Source organism: Cinclus cinclus, chromosome 2, assembly GCF_963662255.1.
Source record: "Cinclus cinclus chromosome 2, bCinCin1.1, whole genome shotgun sequence".
Taxonomy (NCBI): domain Eukaryota; kingdom Metazoa; phylum Chordata; class Aves; order Passeriformes; family Cinclidae; genus Cinclus; species Cinclus cinclus.
In genome coordinates, this window is record NC_085047.1 from 108,490,847 (window position 1) to 108,511,891 (window position 21,045).

A 21,045-nucleotide genomic window follows, 5' to 3' on the forward strand; every position below is an offset into this window, starting at 1 on the left:
TCAGACATCTGAATCCTTTATGATACAGGGAGACTTCTAAATGGAGCCCATACCAGCTGCTCCCCTGAAGGCAATAGCAGATGCTGGCATTGCATTCTCATTCCAACTAGTTTTCTCACAATGATCGGCTGCCACATAGATCCTTTTGGTTGTTGTCAGGAAAAAATGAAGTTTATGTATCAGCAGCTTGCAGCATCTGCCTATGCAACATCAGCAATCCTAGTGTTTGCAGTTCTTCTAAATGGTTGTAAAAGCTGGTTACAGTGTTCACACCCAAAAGGCAAAGGCTATTGTATCAACAGAGCGGACTGTCTGGTGCTCCACAAGTGTTCTAAAAAAACTGTGAGCTAGAAAAGATGGGGTAATCCTTTTTTCTTTATTTTTCTTTTCATTATATGATTCTAGTAATAGTCTTCATAGTTCTTAGGGTTTAGGCAATAAAGAATGGCACCCCCAAATGAAAATATAGTTGCACCCCATGCCAGGCCATAGCCCCAGTTGAATTCATGGTATATTTTCAAGCTGACCGTTTCGATAAACTTGATTGGGTAAAGGACTAAGCTGCAGACTTGGAGAACAACTGAAAGAGAAAGAAAAAAAAAATACAAACATCAGAAGAAGCCTTATTTCAGTTCCCTAAAACAGAGAAAATATCAAATAACTGAAATTCACACATGAAATGCTTTTGGTGATTTTTAGCTTGTAAGTGCTGCTCTTTTTAAATCATGTTAATTTCATTCACAGAGATCAGACCAGCTCTTCCATACTCCCTTCATTTGTTTGATGAACAAATATTATTGCTGTGATATAATGATGATCCTTCAAATGTCCACAAAATAAACAGTGAGAGTAGTATTTCCTGAACTCTTTCCAGTCTCTCCTTTATATTGTAGTTTGCAGTCATTACTCGTTCCATAACAGCAAAACTTGTTCTATTGCCATTATAAATAAGTCAAAATGAGAAGTAAGAAAACATATTAAGAAATGTAGCTGAGAATCAAATAATTTACTTAGCCTAGAAATAATTCATTGTCACAGGTGATATATACTTGTGCTCAGTAGAGACTCAGTGAATCACATATTTCATATGCATTACTGTGTTCTGTAATCAGAATTAACGATATTCTCACACAGAATACCAAGGAATCTATAAAATGTGATCCACCACTAAACTTCAAACCAGCAAACTATTATGATTTAGAGGGTGGGTCAGAAATAACTGTGTGATGAAAGAAGATAATAAAATAGATGAAATTCCAAGACATTAAAAAGCTTCAAAATCATTGCTTCCTATAGCACTCTCTCAGAGATCCACAGACACACACTGGCCATTTCACTCCCACACACATCCTTGTCCACCTGGCCCCTTTCATTAGCCCTGGAGACAAGTGCTCACCTGTCCTGAGGGCAGGACTGGTATGGGGAGATCATGTTCCATGTTCATCAGAACCTCAGAGATAAAACTCTATAAAACACTCACAAGAAATTTCAGGTCATCCCACATTAGCTTACAGAATAGTCTTTGGACCCTTACATAAGACTGACAATCTGAATAATGTTTGCACAGTGGATTTTCTGATGTGGATATCAAAATGCACAGGGCTTTTTAAAATTTTATTTTAAATTCTACAGTTATTGAAATGCTACTTAGTGTTATTCCATTTTAATATAATTTTTTTGTCTGTCAGCTCACAAAATACTGCGTAACATTTGAGAAACTCTGGCAGAATACACTGTGAAAAGCACCTACTCTTATGAAAAGATTATGCATCCCAGTTCTGTATAATGAGAGCATCTTTACATCCAAAAGCACCTCAACATATGCTCAGCTTTCAAACACATCTTTAAGACCATTCAAGGTCAGAAAGGATTTCTGAAAATGTATGGAATTATATGAGTTTTTCTTCAGTGGCTTCCTGCACTGGGGATGCAGCATCTCTGCTGAGTCAACGAAGAAATTGCTCCATGTGTGTCTGTGTCAAGTGCAAACCAAGGAAGTCTCCACTTCCCCCAGTGTAACATATGAAGCATGCTTAATTTCAATCTACAGATTGGACTTGTCAAAACACAACCAAAAAAAAAAAAAAAAAAGACTGATTCTCTTGGAAGAGGAACATGTTGCTAAAGCAGCAACACACACAAGAGGGTGGTTTTTTTGACATTTCCATAGCGAGGGTTTCAGCTTTTCCTATTATTGGTCCAGATACACTATTGTAGAACTCAAAAGAAGTGCTGGCAGCAAGTGACTGGTGGGAGCAGCCACCCTACATAGCACTGTCATCACTTTGCACTAATTTTGCCTTCTGTCATTGTTTTTCCCTGTAGAGCAGGAAGGGAGCTGTATAAGCTAGAAACAGCAGTGAGCAAAGTTATGAGAAATGACCAGCATGACCCCAAAAGATGTTGAAAATAATGCCTGCAACTACTGATCTGATTCGAATGAATTTAAAGGCACTCCATGCTATGCTGACCTGCTTAAGGGAAGTGTGTACTATGTTTCTTCAGAAGCACAAGTTTTTTCCTGTAGAAAAAACAGGCTGCAAAGGAAATCTTAAAAAATCTGCTACTCAAATGCTGCTCAGAAAAGACTAATCATCTCAAACTTGATTGTTCATTTCAAATATAGACACGTTTTTATGAAGCACTGTGATGCTTTCAATATTGGAACAGGAATACTAGTTTTATTCCATGCACATGACATATAAGCAATTATACATACACACCATATTAAACATGCAAAAATTGTAACAAATGCTTTAAAAGTAGGAAAATACAATTTCAGTCATCTTTTTTTTTCCTTAGTTCAAACGTTTGACCATGAGTTTTGATGGAAAAAAAACCCACTTACAATGTGGCTTTCTAATTGATCTGTAATTATGAAAATGCTGGTGCTAGCTAGTAAGTTCTGTACTTCTGTTCTCTACCTCCTGCTCATTTCAGATGAGTAAAACACTTCATTAATAAGTGCGAGGTGTTTCTAAGATTAACAGAAAATGTAGCTGCAACAATGACAGAAAAAAAATCCTCTTTGTAGTGCCAGGTAAGCTGGCAGTAATGAGAGTTGACACTAGAGATCCAGGATGGACATCAACAAAGAAAAAAGAAGTATCATAAGGAGGGTAGTATGGGCCCAGGACAACATGCTTGGAAAGCTTGCGGCATCTACATGCTTGAATTTCTTCAAAACTGGACCAGACAAAGCTGTCACTCTTAGTGACCATCCTGCCTCAACAAGGAGATTGGACAACATAACTTACGGAGTATTTTTCCCAACAGTACTTATTTGATATTATGACTCTTTTTGCTGCCCTACAGCAACCTGCACTATACTCTACTGAAGTCAGTCCTACTTTTTCAGACTATTCCATCAACTTTCACAAAATCAAATTCTGGCTTTCAATTTTTTCTACTTCCAGGGTAAAATTTGACAAGTGAACTTTCATTCTATCTTCCACATCATTATGAAAATAGGTAATAGCATATAACTAAGGATGCAGTCCAGCTGGACTGTGCTCTCTCTGTCAGCATTAAAAGACACCTCCTTAAATATTTTCCAATTATTATCTGCCACCATTTTATATCACTGTCTTACCTATAATATTTTCACTTGGCCACTGTTTTCCCTAGCTTGCATGTAAGAGCATCTTGTAAAACCTGTTAAAAGTTTGCTAATGTCAACAGGTTATTCTTCCAAACATTGTTGCATTTGTTAAAACACAGCACCAAAATGAAAGCATCTTTAATTTTTCTTTTGTTTCTTTTATGAACTTTCAGCAAGCACACTTTCCCCTTCTGCCCCTAAATTAGACTTGGTTAGCACTTAGTTAACAGTAAGTGGATCATGGCAAGTTTGTGAGCCTGCTCTTTGAGGGTGCAGTTTTCAGGGCCAGTTTGGTTCATGAGCTCTAGGACACCCCAGCAGGTCCATGAGCTGGAAACCTCCACTAGACCAAAGACATGAGCCAAGGTGGCTCCATGCAAGATTTCCTGCAACCGCCTCCCTGTCTGCTCCACATTTTTCCATTGAGGCATTCCTTTACCTCTCAACATCAAAATACATACTGTCAGCTCTATGGAAACACATTCACATCTTTGCATTACTTGCTGGCTTATTCTCAGCATCTAGGTTGAATGTTGGTTTTTTTGGTCCCTTTCTTTCTCATGTCTTCCAGTCCTAGTCAGTCAATCTTCCCCCACACCTACAGAGTTGCTAACTGAAACCTGAAGCTGAGAAAAAAAAAATCAAACCTGAAGGAAAAAAAATAGCCTGCAGCCAACTGTTTGGACTCTATAAAGCACCTGGAAATAACTTTTCCATTTTGTCCTTTCTTCCACACAGAGACCTTTTCCACCCAACACACACACATCATTAAATGTCTCCCGGCAATTCATACTGTGCCCTTTTTCCAGAGGCAGCTGATAGACTTCCAACCCCAGTTACACAGAATATTTGGTCTTGCCAGCACATTCATGGGTCAGTGTGGTGGTTATCCTGAAAGATTTGTGAAATCCACAGATGAAGGCTTGAATCCATGGAAAGCTGCATAAGGCACAAACTGCTACGATCTTAACTTTCCCTTCTTCAGTGGGGGATTTTTCCATAAGTCTTTCAAGATATGCCATCCATATTCATCTCTACAAATTGCTGACATCAAAGATAAAACCTGCAGGAAATGTCTTCTAACCATGTAAGCATCAAATCCTGAAAGGATTCTCCTCAGATTTGCCAGATATGAAGAAGAATGGGGCTTGGTTGTCTTGGCCTCATCATCTCTCTTCGCCCATGCTTCAGGTTATGGCTGCTCAAAATGCACATACACAGAGGCAAAGGGAAGATGTGAACACCATCACAAGCTAAAGAACCAATTTAATTTCCTCTTAGATTCAAGTAAGCATTAACCCCCCCTCACCATCAACCTTTTGTAGTAAAGACTAGAAGCAATTTTATGCAGAGAAGAGCACATGAAGAAAAACAGTAGGATTTGAGGAAATCTTTTCTTGTGGAAAGCCATTTCTTTTCTTAGTACAAACTAAACTACTAAATGAGCAACACAGCAAGATGGGCGTGTATGGCTGAATAATTACCGAGTTACCACACAGCGTTATGAGAAATGAAGCCAAAAGCCAAACAAGAAATTACCATAAAAATTAAATAACCCCATTTCCTTCAAAGTTAACTGTCCAGCATACCTTATAAACCTCAGAATTAACACTAAATTTTAAAATAATGGCACCACCACCTTTATTCATTTAACCAAGCAAGCAATGCGACACATAGAGCAAAACCAGAGTATTTCCACTCAGGGAATCTTAGCCTAGGTTGCTTTAATTTCCTAAAAGCAAATGAAATGCAATCTAGGAACGTGTCTTGAGCACATACAAGTGCATCTTGAAGGGCTCAGTTCCATCAAGGCAATGTTATCAGCAGAGGGCAGCAGGAGCCCTCCCGGAGTTGTGCTTCATCCCAAACTGCCTCCAATTCCATGCTCTTATCCTCTCATAGCCTCCTAAGTGGCTTTTTTTAATACATGCCGAGGTTCTGTCATCCCCTTCATTATGGGCTATCAGAAGGGGCTTAAGCTGCTGGCTCCAATGCAGATGTGAGTGACAGGATGAAGGCAAACCATGGCTGCTGAGTCTCAGGAGAATCTGAAACATCCATGCTGACGAAGCCCCAGAGCACCAGAATATATAAAAGGAGATGATTTGATATTGTAATTATACCTCACTGGACCAGTCTTACAGACAATTCAGATTCTTAGGTCTCCCTTAAGATTTTGTGATAGTTTATATAAACTGTTCCATTTTTGCGTTTTTAAAACCAAACAGGGACTACACTGTGACAGGTTGTTAAATTAATAACCAAGTGAGATGACACAACAAAATTAATTCCTTATGGCACAGGGGAATATATAAACACCTTGCAAGATAATCCTATTTATTTTCACATGTAGAGCTTCCAGGGTTCACCTTTGGGTATTAATTTCCCTGTTTTAAAACTGCAAGAGAGAGAACATTAAAATAAAAATGGCTTTGCATGAAGAATAAAAATGGGGACATCAAGCAGCACAAAGTCACAGATTAAAAATGGTATTTTTAGATTTATCTTTTGCAGTTTCCCCTGCTGCATGTAGTTCACAAAACAATAAATATAATGCAAATAAATAATTGTTTATGAACTAATAATAATGCAACTGCAAAAACTATTAATGTTGTGCAGAATTTATAGCCTGAGAAACCTCACTGGAGTTAACACAGCTCTGAATTAGTGTGCAGAACAAGGCATATCTCCCTCCATGAAAGTTCAGCTGCTCTCAGGAAATCTTTTTCATGATGCCAGTGCTTACCTGCAGCAAAGAGCATGACTGCAACTGGTCTGTAGAACCGCCTCCGAGATCCCACGCAGATGGAGATCAGCCCAACCAGGAAAGCCATGAGAATAATGGCAGCACCACCCAGCAGCAGAGCCAGAGTAGCTATCTGCCAGTCTGGAGGAGGGGAGAGCAAAGAGGGGGAAAAACAGTAATACAATTTCAGTAAAACAAGCCCACAGGCCTGACAGAAACAATAGAATATGGGGAACACAGAGGCTGCATCAAAGCTCAGGTAAATAAACTCTGTGCCATGAATTTCTTTTCCCCTAATTAGTGAATCACCTTCATGAAACAGATGTAACTCAGAAGCAATGTGCCACAACCTCCCACGCTTACTGAAGCCTTAGTTGGCCTCACTGGGATTTTGTCTCACGTAAAACGGAGTAATTTGGTCCCCTGGTTTTTGTCCAATTTAGAATGAGAAATTGAGGCTGGCTCAGGATTAGCTGGGGTTGTGTTAGCTGACCCTGCTGTAACTTTCTCACAAGAGAATGAAAGTCAAACCTCTTCTGCTTGAGCTGATCAAGATGACATAGCAAGGGAAATGCAGGGAGCCTGATACACTCCTGTCCCTTGGGGAGTACCAAGGCCATACAATATGAGTAACAAAACTGAGGAGATGCTCAAAGGTTTAAATATATATATGTATATATATGTCTATATGTATATATGTGTATATATATATATATATATATATATATATATATATATATATATACATATTCAACACTGAAAGACAGCTGGAAGTCAAGACTTTCTAAAGACTTTCTAAAACCATTCGCTGCAGACCCAGTCAAATCTCAAGCCCATTTTAAAATGCCAGTTATCCTCAAGTGTCAGTCTTTCTTCTCCCAAAAGAAACTTCTGTATGCACTTGTCCCAGGGTATTTTCATATTATTATTATTATTATTATTATTATTTTCTAGTTATTCTCATATATAATGGATGCAGTCATAAACAAAATATTTTGCAGTCTTAAATCACATAAATCAGAATCCATTTGCAAGCTGATGGCCATGATGCATGTATACAACATCTAACTTAAGAGCTTCTGTGGGATTTTAGAAAAGCACAGGCTTTGGGCTGTCCCTTTTCCCAAAAGAGTATCTAAGACCTTTCCTCTCTCCAGAGCAGGCATCAAGAATCAGATCACTATTTACTGCTTATCGCTACTATTTACTAGTTCAAGTGAGATGACATAAATTCAGCTTATGGGAAAAGGACCTATGGAACCTTTGCATCTCAGTACTTTGAAAATAATAGCAGTCATGTGATACTCAGAATAAAATGTCCAAATGCATTACACAAAGTAGTGTAAAAAACTAAGTAAGATTATTTTTTTCCAAATTAAATTTAGATATATTAAAGTTACTAAAACAACAACAAAAATAACAATGAGCGTGCTCTTTTGGGAGTGAGCAAAAAAGCACTGTTTTAAATAAACACTGAATCCAGTTTCAAGAGGACTCTAATCTGCTGAAGATACAGACAGTGCAGCTGTGGAGTTTGGGAAAGGAATGCTAGCAGCTAATACCACCAAAAAAGCCTTCACATATTACATGAAAAAGGATGAAGGAGATTTAAAGAAGAAAGTGGGTAGAAGAGCTTTAAAAGCATTGCTTGAAAAGAAAGTGATTTAAAAGGTGTGTTTGTCCAAGTACACACATTTATTTTCATTCTTTGCAGAAATCCAGGCATGTCCTTTACTAATAATTTAATTACTATGTACTCAACCTCCCAAGCTATTTTACTCTTTGTTTTCTTACTGGACTAAACCCCAAGGCTGGGAGAAATCTTTCATTCTATCACCAGCATGCATTCTCTAATGTCAGTTTGCTGTGTGTCCCACTGTTATACTATCATTACTGGGATGGAAATATGATTTTAGTACTGGACGGAGATGTTTTGGTGAGTGGTTTTTAATATTAACATAAGCCTTCAGAAACAGCAAGAGGTTAATGAACTGATGATTTAGAAAGGATTTTTCCAATATCAGAGTGCATTACAGATATAAAAAAGAAACAGAATAGACCACTTTGGAACAATATGAAAGGAATCCTTGCACAAGAAAATTACACAGATACGAAGTCCAGCCACATAAATCCATATCACACCAAAGTTAAAAGACACATAAAACTGATGAAATAAATCAAAGGGCCAGACAGAAAAATGCAGAAACTAAATTTTTTTGAGAGTCACCACAAATAATAAAATACTAAATGTTATCTTTGCATTGATCAGGTGCCAAGCTGTAATGCAAAGGGAATGTGTACAACACTGAAGTAGCAGCCAAATAGCAAAAAGGTTGAGCATCCTATTGCTTTCCAAAAGCACACTGGAAAAACAACCCAAAAACTGATAATAAATTAGGCAATGCTGACAGAAGTGTGGGGTTAGAATACAGTTTAACTTCCAGGACAAATATACATACACAGATTTTAGAAAGGTTAAAAAATAAACAAACTACCTTACTAAAGTACTGATGTGGGAGGTAAAAGGACAAATGAGTGTTGGGAGACACCTACACTCCCAACTAAAAAAGAACTGACTTGGATAAACAAAATTAATTTCTTGAGTAAGACAACCTACTCAGTGATGCTGACAGCAGGACAAAACCGAGGCTCTTACTGTTCTTCACTACCAGCTGGGGACCAGGTATTGAATGTTGTGCTCTGGGCCACATCTGGAATTGCCTATTTATTTTAGTCCCCTTCACAGGAGCATAAAATGCTACCAGCCTTTGCCTTGAGCTGCAGAGACTTTGGTTGAAGAACATCGTGAAGGTCAGACATTAGTGCACAAAGAATTCAGGACTAAACTTTCCTATACTGGCTACCATAGTAACTACATGTCTAAATCTCCTTGTCATCTTGGAAAAATGCTAACTTTCAATTCTGAAAGTCATTTCATCTGGTGACAAAAATAAATCTTATGGTGGATTAAGAAAGCAAAATTTTCTGCATGGGTCTTCTACTTAACAATTTCTTTTTTTAATCCAGGCCATTGGACTTTACACAAAATAAAAGAACAATCCAAAGAAAATAGAACTGCTACCTCTGAAGGCAGAGCACCCTATAAATCAGATAGCTACAATATAAATACATGCAGCAAACACAGTTTTTCTACAACAAAGATCTGTAGTGTTTCTCAGACTACCCAAGAGTGATTTACAGCACACAGCACAAAAATGGGATCAGGAGATTGTTCTGTTACACAGTGCTACTGGTACACAGAACATAAACATCATAAACCGACTTTAGAGTATCCAAAATATGCTTGAACCTCTTCTAGGCATGCACCAATCTTGCAAATAAGTTACTAGTAAGAACTGTAAGTTCAGGAGCCTCAGCAGTTCAGTGAGACTGCTTCTTCTCACAGAGACAGAAATATGCAAGAAACACAAGTAAAATGGGGCCTTATAGATGATAATTATTACTTTTCTGCATTCAAAATTAGTTACACTTGAAGAGTACACATCAGTCTTTTTCACTGTACACCACTATGGTTATTAAAACTATACATCCGTTATCTAAGAAAAATGTTAGGAACTGGTAAGAAACCCAATAAAACTCACAGAAATATTAACAAACTTTTACACTTTAAAAAGCACTGTGACCTAATGTCATGCTCAAATAAGATTTCCCTTGGTGGTTTAGATAACTTCAGATTTTTTCAGTGTTCCACCATTTTAGCAATACATTAAGAACTACACTAATGGTGCCACCCATCCCATCCAAACTAGAATTAAGACATTTTTGACAACTGTTAAGTAACTCGAGAGACTTCTTAAGAAAAGGCTCACTTAATGTATCCTATTTTTAGATCTGAAAATCCCCAAGAAGCATCCCAGTGTCTATAACCATGAGAAATATATACTGCAGTTCTGACAGCAATTACAGTGTTTGCATATTTTTAACTTTTTTTAATTATAACAATCTGCCCATTAGTTTGGGGATGTGGGCTTCAGTATTTGGATATATATATATATGTATACACATATATATGAACCTAGGCACTTAACACATATTTCCAATATATATTTGGTGGAAAAATTATTAAAATTACCATCTTCAGTTAAAAAAATAAATTAAAAAAAGCCACCAAACCAAGATGATACTGTTTCTTTTCAGTTAGTTCATGATACAACAGTCAGTGCATTTCTGGGGGACAGCTTGGTCTCCTTGCTATGTGGAAATTCTGCCCGTTTCTTAGTGACCCAGAGGCACAGTGTCAACTGTCCATTGACATTTCTAACTCTCCTCCCTTCCTTCCCCAAAAGAAATGATCCAAGGCTTTAAGCTGTAATTTTTAATTAAGAGCAGCGCTAGTTCCTCAATTTCTTAAACAAAATAATACTTCACTACTAGAAGAAAATCAGGGAAAGCCATAAAAGAAAACACATCAAAGTCCTGAAATGCCTATTTTAAACTAGGTCCTTTTTAACACAAGAAAGATCAATGCAAGAGGCTAGTATAGATGTCATGTCTTCAGCAAGGTACCCCAAATTTAAATACTCTTTTCAACATGGCATTCTACCATGTAAAAGAAGTGGTGGGCATACAAACGTACTGAGGCATATGTGAAGCATTTGTGTATAAGGCTCTTTTAGACAGTGCATATGAACTGAATTAATTTCTTAAGAAGCAAATATTCCTTTCTTCCATACAATGGCTTTTCACCAAGTCTTCTCCTCAAAAAGGCTGAAGTACCAAAATGCATGCAGCTGTTACATGATGAAGGCAATGCCTGACCTTCTAGAACTGAACAAAATCTTTGTTAAGAAATAAAAACACAGCACTCACCTAAGTTTTTCTGATTCACTGCAATGATTCCACTTATCAAGTACCTGCCCTCAGACAATAAATAATCAAAGAAATTGCAATATAGCATTTAAAATCAAGAATAATGATTTTGAAAGAACGTGTGAAGCAGAGAAACTTGAGAAACATAAGAAGTTAAATATAACCCACTGATTATGATAAAAATCAAATAAGACAGGTACAGATATACCTAATTGCTTCATATTCAAACTTAGATATCAAATAGCCAACAGAAGTTTAAGAAGTGTAGTGTATATATAAAAACAAAAAGTCAAACTCTAGTTCCTAAAAGTGCTTTTGCTGCATGAGCAATGAGTTCTTTCTTCAGCAGGATAATGAGCAGAGGCCTCTGTAGAAGGCAAAGGTCCACTGAATTCTTTGGAAAAGCTGAGGAAAAGCAGGGGCCATTAAGTTCTCACATCAAATTACTCCACAGAGGTCACCTTTGGAGCCTCAACCTGAGAAAGAATGATGGTTTTCAAAGAGCTGCTCAGCAGAACTCCCTGGGTGAAGGGAATATTGGCTAAAGCTGGGAAGCCCAGTGCCTGTAAGTTACTGGGTCCACACTCCTCTGCTCCTGTACAGCCAGCCTGTAAATACAGTCCTTTGACATTCTGCAATGGACACTCCTGCACACTGTAGGCAGAAGTGCTTTCTGGCAAGATCCATACCAAACCTCCACAAATTGCTCTAGTCACAGCTTTTCAAAGTGAAGCCTTGTACAAAAACGACAAGAAATATTTTCTGCTCTTGGATTAGTATAGCATGTTTACTAGTGCTGGCTGCTGCGCACACATACTCTGGCTTTTATATTTTATTTTTATTTTATGAATTGAGATTAAGATTTTTCTGAAGTAAGAAAATTACTTGTGCATGTGGCTACTCAAGTCACTCAGACACTTAAAAAGTATTACCAGAGCTACAGGAACCAGCTAGCTCTGGCTGAAAGCATAATTTCCTTAAGAGAGAACTCACTTCACACCAAGGCTTTCTTCTAAAAGCTATGAATTCAAACAAATGAAACAGCTATGTTAAGCCACAGGTATGTTAAAAAGAGGTTGTTTGTGGACATGACATTTTCCTTAAGAAATATGTCTTCATCCACATACAGCAGCACATGGGACAAAGCCCTCAGTAACCCAAGTGCAGCACAACACCCACGGGATTAACAGGAACACCTTCCCATAGCTCTAATTCACCAGGACACTGACAACACCCAAAGAGAAATTTAAACATTTTATGCTGGGTGCCAAAATCCCTAAGTGCCTCCTAAGGATAAATCAGAAGTTCCACATAAGGCATCAGTCATTTTGCATTTACTGTACAAGAGGGCTTGTAGGATGATTTAGTGTTCCTGATGCCAAGTGGAGAGTCACTTGGAATCAAAGAAAAAGAGAACAATCAGGGGGACATCCAAAAAACAGTTTTCTGGTGCAAATCCTGTGTCTGACAGAAGTGCAGAATGCTAATGGACAACAAGGGCAGCCAACAATGAAGGAGGAAAGGCAGATGCCTCCTTAGCTGCCATACACCAGGGGCTAGATAGCTTCTCAGAGGCTGCAAGGTCTTTGCCTCCCAGCTCTGGCTCCAGACCTCACACTTCTGCTCCCTTTTTCCAGTGGGATTTCTTGACTGCTAGGGTAGGTTGTAACTGTCCTCATCCACCTGCCAGACCCAAGCTGCAAAAAGATTTATGAGGTCCATGAACAAATAGGTACAAGGGAACCCAAATCTGAGTCTTAACTTCAGCAAGCCTCTCACCTAACTGGTCCCTTCCAACACTCTGTTGCTATTTATGCACCTTTCCCCTGATGCACAGGAATTACTGGATAGCAGCCCAGACTCAGGGCTCTCCCATCTTTGAGGGAAAAAGACCTTAGCAGCCCCCTACAGAGCTGCAACCCCCTCACCTGGGCTCCTCCTACAGCTTTCCTCTTCTCCAAGAGCAAGGTAACTAAGACGAGAAAGAGGTTGACTATTCCAGGCAAGATAACAGCCCACTGGCAGGATGCTCCAGGCAGAAGGTGTTTTCCCAACTACCCTCCTCAACCTGGGAAGGATGTGCTTGATAGGCTGGGGGAATAACTAGGCAGCCACTAGGCAGACTGCTCACTTCACCATGGAAAGCAGTGCCCCTCACCTTCCACCCAAAGATGCCGTTGGGAGTGCAGGGGACACTTTGTTTATATATGTGAAAATATGGTAAGCAACTCTACTGCTGTGCAAAAGAGACAGCAACACAACAAAATGGTCTAAATGCCTGGGGGGTTGCAGATGCATGAGCAACTTTGAACGCAGCAGGTGCTTGCTCATCTACCCACGGACACACACCTCTCCTGAAGAATAAAGTTTGTGTTCCTTATTTATATGAAATATATACACTTGGCACAGGTGTGAGTTGGAGTATGTTGTATGTTTGCTCCATGGCCTGCCTTTATTTCTAAAATCACAAAGTCCCTTAAACACAGCACAACTTCAAATAAAGAATTACGTGATGCATTAATATAGATCTTTATTTTACCATTTTTAAGCAACATGCATTGCACTTCGCTTTTGCCAACAGAGGACTTCAAGACAAGCACAGCATTACAGAAAATCAGGTAATCTATAATTCATTCACAGAATAGTACAACATGTACTCAGGCATTTCCTCTACTGGATACACAGCATTCTTCTGAGATTAGCTTGCTACTATGTCATTTTAATTATTGGATATTCATTCATTCAATAAAAATAATAAAAAACCTCAACTGCACACACCCACAACTTTGAGAACTTCACAAAAACCTGGAACTCTTAGAACTCTGCCATTAGGAAAGAAGAGTGGGAGATGTGTTATACAAGCTTTTCACAATAAGCTCACTATTTCTGACCTCTTCTATAAAAGCTACTACTTTTTAGTAATCTAAAGTACTACGCTTTGCACTGGAACTGAAACGTAACTATTTTTCACAGTCATCGATGTTCCTCCCAAAACCTGGAAATCTTCTGCAACTTTCAAAACTCATTCCTTGTTCCTTGAGAAGAACAATTAGCATTTAAAACAGTTTGAGGTGTACTTCCCATCAGAACGATGGCTTTAAGTGGAACAAGTGAACTACATAAAGCAATACGGCTGGATGGACTTTACCACTCCTCCTGTTACCCTGAATCTTATGCGGTCATCTTGGACCACAAATCAGTAGCAGAGACAAGGCCACTCTCTATGCAATTCTAAATATACAAATCTCATCAAATATTGAAACTTCTTGCATTATCCCTAACTGCAGGGACATCATAGTTAAGAAACAAAACTTAAAGCAATGGAATACATTACTGATTTTAGAATTGCAATTAACAACAGCAGTAGCAATAACCCACTATAGCTACAAGTGGGTTGCTTTGTTTTGTCTTTTTTTTTTTTTAAGAGTATTATCACTGATTAAGGTGTATGGTGCTCTTGCCCTGATCAGATGAACTCACACAAACATCACAGATGTGCTCTAACCACACCTCTCACTGGCTGGAGAAGGTGGGCTGCAATGGTAGCCTACACCATCCTAAAAGGTCCAGACTGCTGAACAGGATCTGCTGCTTCCATGGCCTTGGGAAGTCTGAAGCTAAAATAACTGGTCCATTTGTAAGAAAAAGAACATACCTTAAAATATTCTATCAAGGGCTGCTGTGAGAGGTAGTTAAGCCAATTCAAGGCATTCTGCACAGTTTGAAGAAGCCAGAACAAACATCAGGCATAAACAGAGTAACAGTCATCAAAGAATCACAAGAATAATTTAGGTTGGGAAGGACCTCTGGAAGTCACCTAGTTCAGCTCCCCATGGAAAGTTCAGCCAACCTTCAAGCCAGACTCAAATGTTAGATCAGCCTGCCCAGAGTTTGAAGTAGTATGGCCTTTGATTTTATAACCATCTTCAGATAAAATGCTGGGGATGATGATTAGGGTTAATACACAAAATGACAGACTACAGTACAAAAAAACAGAATGAATGTTATTAATTCCTCCTTAAATTGTATGAGCTACTTTTTTCATTTTAGTAAAATTACATTCATTCATTCTTCTGTTGTTTAATAGCAAACTATCAGCCTTGCTGAGCTTTTTACAAATACATATCAACAAATCTGAGCAATGATCCAGATCTTCTAATGAGGAAACTGCTTTTGAGCTAGCAATTTCTCCTTGGAACAACTCCTTAGATCCTGAACAAGGAGATAACATCCAAGACTATTCTGGCATGTCAATTCAAATATCTGCACCTAATGTGTAATTAAGGTTAAGACCCTTGAAATAAATGAACAGCCTCTGATGTTGTTTTTATTTGAAGAACAAATTAGAACAAAATTACAAGCATAAAACTAGACTCAAGTTTTTTACTGCACTATGCTATAGGCTAAGCTTACCTTCATTGTTTGCTCACCACAAAGTATAATAATCTATTTCATGTATTTCCTGGAGAATGTTCTGTCTTTCAAACATTCATGGATAGCTCTAAAAGAGCATAATATTCTTGAAGAAAACTGAATGTTGCATAAAGAAATCCACAGGTTGTAAAGTAACAAAGCCATATACCCCCACATTCATTAGAATGAATAGTTAATTGAAACTATTCAAATGTATTTATATATATGCTGTTTTCACAATAACCTGCAAAGGAGACATTATTTTCTATGAATAGCATATACACATATTTAAGTCAAAATAGACAATGTACATCTGCAGGTCAGATACTATGGAGCCTTCATTTCTTCTACATTACATTTGTGTATCTTTGATTTAAAGAGCTATAATGGCTGCAGTCTATTGCACAAATTCAAATTTACTATTATTAAACTGCAGGAAGAAGACAAGTACATGTGCAGGTATAGATACATCAGGCAGTTTTACATAGGATGCATTTAATTGTAATGCTGTGACAGGAATAAATAGTCACATATAACTCTTGATAAATCTGCAAATGAATCATCACAAACTAGACATAATGCATTTCAAATAAGGTCTAAAAAATTTAATTTGTTTACAGACACACAAGTTTAGAATACAGTTGGTCTAAAGACAACTTGTGCATTAGCCAAGGTAAGCTTTGGTCACAGAAAATGACAGACAGTTAGTGAAACTTCAGAGCTTTACAACTGCATTTCTGAATTTCAAGATTTTATAAGGAAGTTTTCCACACTGGCAACTTTGTTAGTTTTTCATCTCCTGAAGTTGCTGCTAGTGGGAGATTTACACAGACCCTAGAGACTCCGGGGCGGGGGAAAAAAAAGGAAAAAAAAGAAGAGCAAATTAAAACATTTATAATTTTCAGATGTCAAAAAATTCATTTGACTTACTGTTATACATACTTGAACCATAATTATTGTGAAGTACTTATACAAGTTTAAAAGTAGTATGTGAGCAAACAGCTTGCAAGTTACAAAAAAGCCATTGGAACAGTGAAAGAACGAATGTGATCACATGCTCCAAGCACTAGCAAAACTCAAGGAAAAACAAGATTATTCCCTGCTACAACAGCCAATGCAACCGTGCCCTGTGCATTTCCTTCTGCTCTCCACTACCAAGTTCCCTTCTGACAGCAGTCAGGGGTCCTACATCTAATTACAACAAAAGTTTTTAATTAAGCCTCGTATATGCTTTAACAGCTTCTAGTATGAGCTTGCCCTTGATGATGCCACTTGAGGTGCTCTCCTTCAAGGAATGATGAAGTAAATCTCTTAAAAGCATGGGTAAAGATGCCCTTTTTCCTGGGTGTGCTGCTGCTTCTCACAGCTAGCTGCAAAGCTGCCTGCACCAGTATCAAGCTGAAAGAGCTTTCCCTGTGGGAGCTCTCCACTATTTCCAAAATACTGCTTGCTGGATTCACATTGTAGGAGGAAAGTACACCTAAAATATTAATGTCAGCACACAAAATGGTCTCAAATATGAGCCCAGTCCAATTTGGTGAACATAGTGGGAGCCCTCCTACTGGCTTTAATGGCAATTGTTCCAGACTAGCAGAAGGCAAGAGGAAAACAGTGCAGTTTCTCATATTTCAGGTCTGGTCAGAATGCAATACTCTGTGCTGAACATGAGGAAAGTGAAGGATTTATCCCAGTCACCTCAAGTAAAACAGTCATTCACTTCCTCCATAGCAGCTTGTGAAACTTGGCTCTACTAGACTGGAATGTATTTGAGGAAAATTGGTAAAGCTCATTCAAGGAACTTGAATAAAACTGGATAGGCAGGAATTTGTGCACATGATAGAAGAAGGCACCAGCAGAGGGACAGATCAGATTTTCAACACACAGCATCCAATGAGAGCTACATGCCATTCCTATCCATCCTCACCCATTCATCTTCCACATCCCCACAGACAGACAGGTGACCAGCAGAGGAACAAGAGAGATTAGTGTCCTTTTATGCTGTTCCATAAGATGTCCTGCTTCTCTTCCCATCCCACCTCTGTGTGCATGTGTGCTTACACATGCATGCATGGCAAGGACACCCATCGAGGGGGGAGCCCAGAAAAGTGTGTGGAGCTGGGGGGATTTGATGCAGGTTCTCATTCAAGCCATCTGAAAAGTCTTTCTGTAATCAAGGGGATACTATTTCAGGAGACAGAGAGAAGGGGCAAAGGATTCACGTTGCTAAGGAGACACGTAGAAGCTGACATTCCTACATAAATTTCCATTTATACCAGGGAAGGAAAAGAAAGCATCCAAACTTTGTGCAGACACCCTGGTGACTGACTGAAACTGGAATTTCTTTACAATTTATTTTATGTTACTTAAAACAAAACCCCAAACAACATTTAAACCCTCAAATAGTACTGCACATGATAGAAAAAAAAAATAAGCACAGCAACAAAGGAACCTGTGTAATTCCAACTGAAACTGAGATCAGTTATTTCCCAGAATCTATACAAGGACTTCAGAGAACAGAGGAAAAAAAACACACCAAGAATATAGTCAGTCCTCTGCTTTCCCTCCCAAAACACACAACTTGTCCCTGCACAATTTACCCAACCCCAAAGCACAGCAATCCAAACAGATAATTTATCAATGCAAGAGTGCGTGTGTGTGTGGACAGGACTGGGGATGAAAACGATGGGGGGGGGGAGGCGGCTGGCTGCATTTGTCAGTGTTTATGTTGGGGCTCCAGAAGTTGCTATCAGACATAAAGTAAATAAAACCACCCATGAAAACCAAAACAATTATCACACTACAAAAGAATTCACTGAAAAATATTCAACAGGCAGCTTGTTTTTATCATTCACAACACGGTTTTGGAGTACTCCAAGCAAACGTGAAACGACGTTAAAAAAAAAAATCTCTGATCGAAGACCTAAAAAGGTGAAGAACGAACGAGCATCAAGAAATCACAACGGGGAGTGTGGCATGAAGGCAAAGGAGCGTGAAAGACGATGGGGAGATCAGTACGTGCTAGAGAAAGACACACACAAGCAAGCACACCCGGCGTGATGGACACTCGGAGCCCAGGCGTCCCTACTCTGGACAAAGTAGCAACCGGTTTTGGTTTAGAGAAAGCCCCAACTTTCCAAAACCAGAGCCTTCTCAGATGGGGGCGGAGGGGAATTATAAAATACTCGATCCCGAACAGTTTCTCACGGTACAGGGAAGCCGCCACGCGGAAAAAAAATAATCAAAATTATTTCAAACTCGGGACCTTTTGTGACAATACCACGGCACATACGGAGCCAGTCACCCCTTCGGCTCACCGAAGCCTCACACCTCCCGCACCCTGGGCACGATCCCAGCACGGGCGCTCGGCGCTGCCCCTCCCGCACACGCCGCCCGCTCGGAGCGCTGCCGCCTCCGCCCCAGCCCGACCGCCGGCGAGATGCGGGGTCGGGGAGGCTGGGGACGGGTGAAGAGGCTCGGGAAGGGAAGGGCGGACAAAGGTGACTCTTCGCAGGGGACTCTTCCCGGCGGCCGGCGCGGGGATCCGGGCGGGGACCGGGGCGGCAGCGGGAAAAGGGGCACGGCCCTGGGCACTGCTCCGGTCCGGGGGAGCCGGTCCCAGGAAGGAGCTGGGATACAGTCCCGAAGGAGACGAGGGGGAAGGAGAGGATGCTGGCGGGTCATCCAGGGCACGGGCGAGGAATTCTCAGTACCCGGGGTGCGGCCAAGAGAGCGGGAGGCGGACGAGGAGGGGGAAAAGCAGCAAGGGCCGGCGGCGGAGCGGGGCCGGGGACAGCGGGGCAGCCGAATCTCACCGCTATGCAGCGTCGACTCGCAGAGCCAGCTGTCCAAGTTGCCCGGCTTGCGGCAGGACTCCCAGAGGGACAGGTAGTACTGGTGGTCCGCCGTCACCCAGGCGGGGCTCAGCACGGCTCCCAGGTCCAGGCACAGCGCCAGAAAGATGCACACCAGCCCCACCAGCTTCAGCGGGGTCAGCACCGAGACGCGCACCTCCTCCATGCCGCTGCCGGCCGAAGCCATGGGGCCCAGGGGAGAGGAGGAGGAGGAGGACGCGCTGCCGCCGGCCCCGAGGGGAACAGGAGCGAGAGCCCAGCTCCGCGCAGAAGGGGCGGGCGGAGGGAGAAGCGGCGAGACCAGCGCTGTCTAACGGCGGCCAGAGGCGTTCGCAGGCGGCGGCAGCGCCGCTCCCTCCCGCCCTCCTCCGCCGCGCTCCCGCCCCGGTGTATCAGGTGCAGCAGCTCCCCCGACCCTCCGGCGCCGCCCGGCCCGGCTCGGCCCGGCCCGGCGCGCTCCTCCCCGTGCCCGCCCCTGCCGGGGGAGGCTGGGCCGCGCTCCGCGGGGAAGGGCCGGGGGCGCGGCCCCTGCCGGCCCCGCTCCGCCCCGCCGGGGCCGACTTTGGGGAACTTTCAGCGGCCGCAGGCGGCGCCCGGAGCCGCTCGCCTCGCCTCGCTTCCCGCTGTCCCCGAGCGGCCTCCCCGGCCCCCCGGGAGGCTCGGCCGAGCCGGCAGCGGGAGAGGCACCGGCTCTGCCCCCGGCCCCGCCGTGGCGCCGCAGCCCCGCGGGTGTGGCCGGGCTGTGAGGGGGTCCCGGGCCGCCTCCCGCGGGCCCGCCTCGGCATCGCTACGGCCGGGAACCCGGCGAGAGGAAAGGTCCGGAAAGGATGCAGGATTAGCCGTGCCTGACCTTGATTCTTCTTCTGGAGTGACCTTTAGATCGCAAGTTATTAGTGGAGGTTTTAAAAAATAATAATTCAGCGTTTCATTATTCATGTGTGTACTTACCTGCTGTTCGCGCTTCCCTCTCCCGTCAGCGGCCTTGCTGATCCCAAATTAAATCTTTGAGGAAGGATAAGTACTTTGCCCGGTTTCCATTTAGTCTCTGTTTATTTTGTTTAATTAGCACTGAGGTGCTGAGAGTGTCAAGGGCAAATGTTTAGGTTAGTTATTAAACAAGGTACGAGTATAATTCACTGTCTGAAGCAGCTCTTCCTCGAGACACAAATACAGGCTGGAAGGTGGAGTGTAATGTCCATAAAGGATTATTAAAACAAGAAGAGCAGGAAGATTCAACCTGCAGATTTTAAAGTGAATGCTGCTACTTACATTTGAGGGAGAACTACAGAGTGAAAAGAGAAAAACTAAGCCAGGAAAGCCATTATCTAGCGAAGAAACAGGAAAAATCTTGTCCATAAGTGCTAATTATTATATCCCTATTAATGGTATTTAGAGGGTTTTTTTTACCTTCTAACTATGAGAATGTTCACATTAATTTCAAAAGGTGCAGAATTAAACCCTAGTGGTTTGCACAACTTCCATCCAAGTTTAATTTCAGTCTGTTCACAGTTTACGGCTGAAACAGAAAGAAAAAATACTATTTACATGACAAACTTCTCGGAGCACAAGCAGATCTTACAGCTCTTTGCTCTTACAGCTGCTCG

At 41.1% G+C, this 21,045-nt stretch overlaps 1 protein-coding gene across 1 annotated transcript; it reads right to left on the reverse strand.

Annotated features, from left to right (window-relative positions):
- Positions 1 to 401: 401 nt before the first annotated feature.
- TMEM47 (transmembrane protein 47) lies at positions 402 to 19,628 on the reverse strand. Its single transcript, XM_062515167.1, has 3 exons — positions 19,403 to 19,628; positions 6,348 to 6,488; positions 402 to 580 (listed from the first exon to the last, which is right to left on the reverse strand). The coding sequence occupies exons 1-3, from the start codon at positions 19,626 to 19,628 to the stop codon at positions 402 to 404; spliced, it is 546 nt and encodes a 181-aa protein (XP_062371151.1).
- Positions 19,629 to 21,045: the final 1,417 nt, after the last annotated feature.

Excerpts from the sequence above, each read along its gene's own strand:
- TMEM47 (XM_062515167.1), bottom strand. The coding sequence starts at position 19,628 with ATGGCTTCGGCCGGCAGCGGCATGGAGGAGGTGCGCGTCTCGGTGCTG. Across the intron at positions 6,489-19,402 it reads CGAGTCGACGCTGCATAGCG|ACTGGCAGATAGCTACTCTG; the intron begins GTGAGATTCGGC and ends CCCCTCCTCCAG. Across the intron at positions 581-6,347 it reads AGTCATGCTCTTTGCTGCAG|TTGTTCTCCAAGTCTGCAGC; the intron begins GTAAGCACTGGC and ends TTTCTCTTTCAG.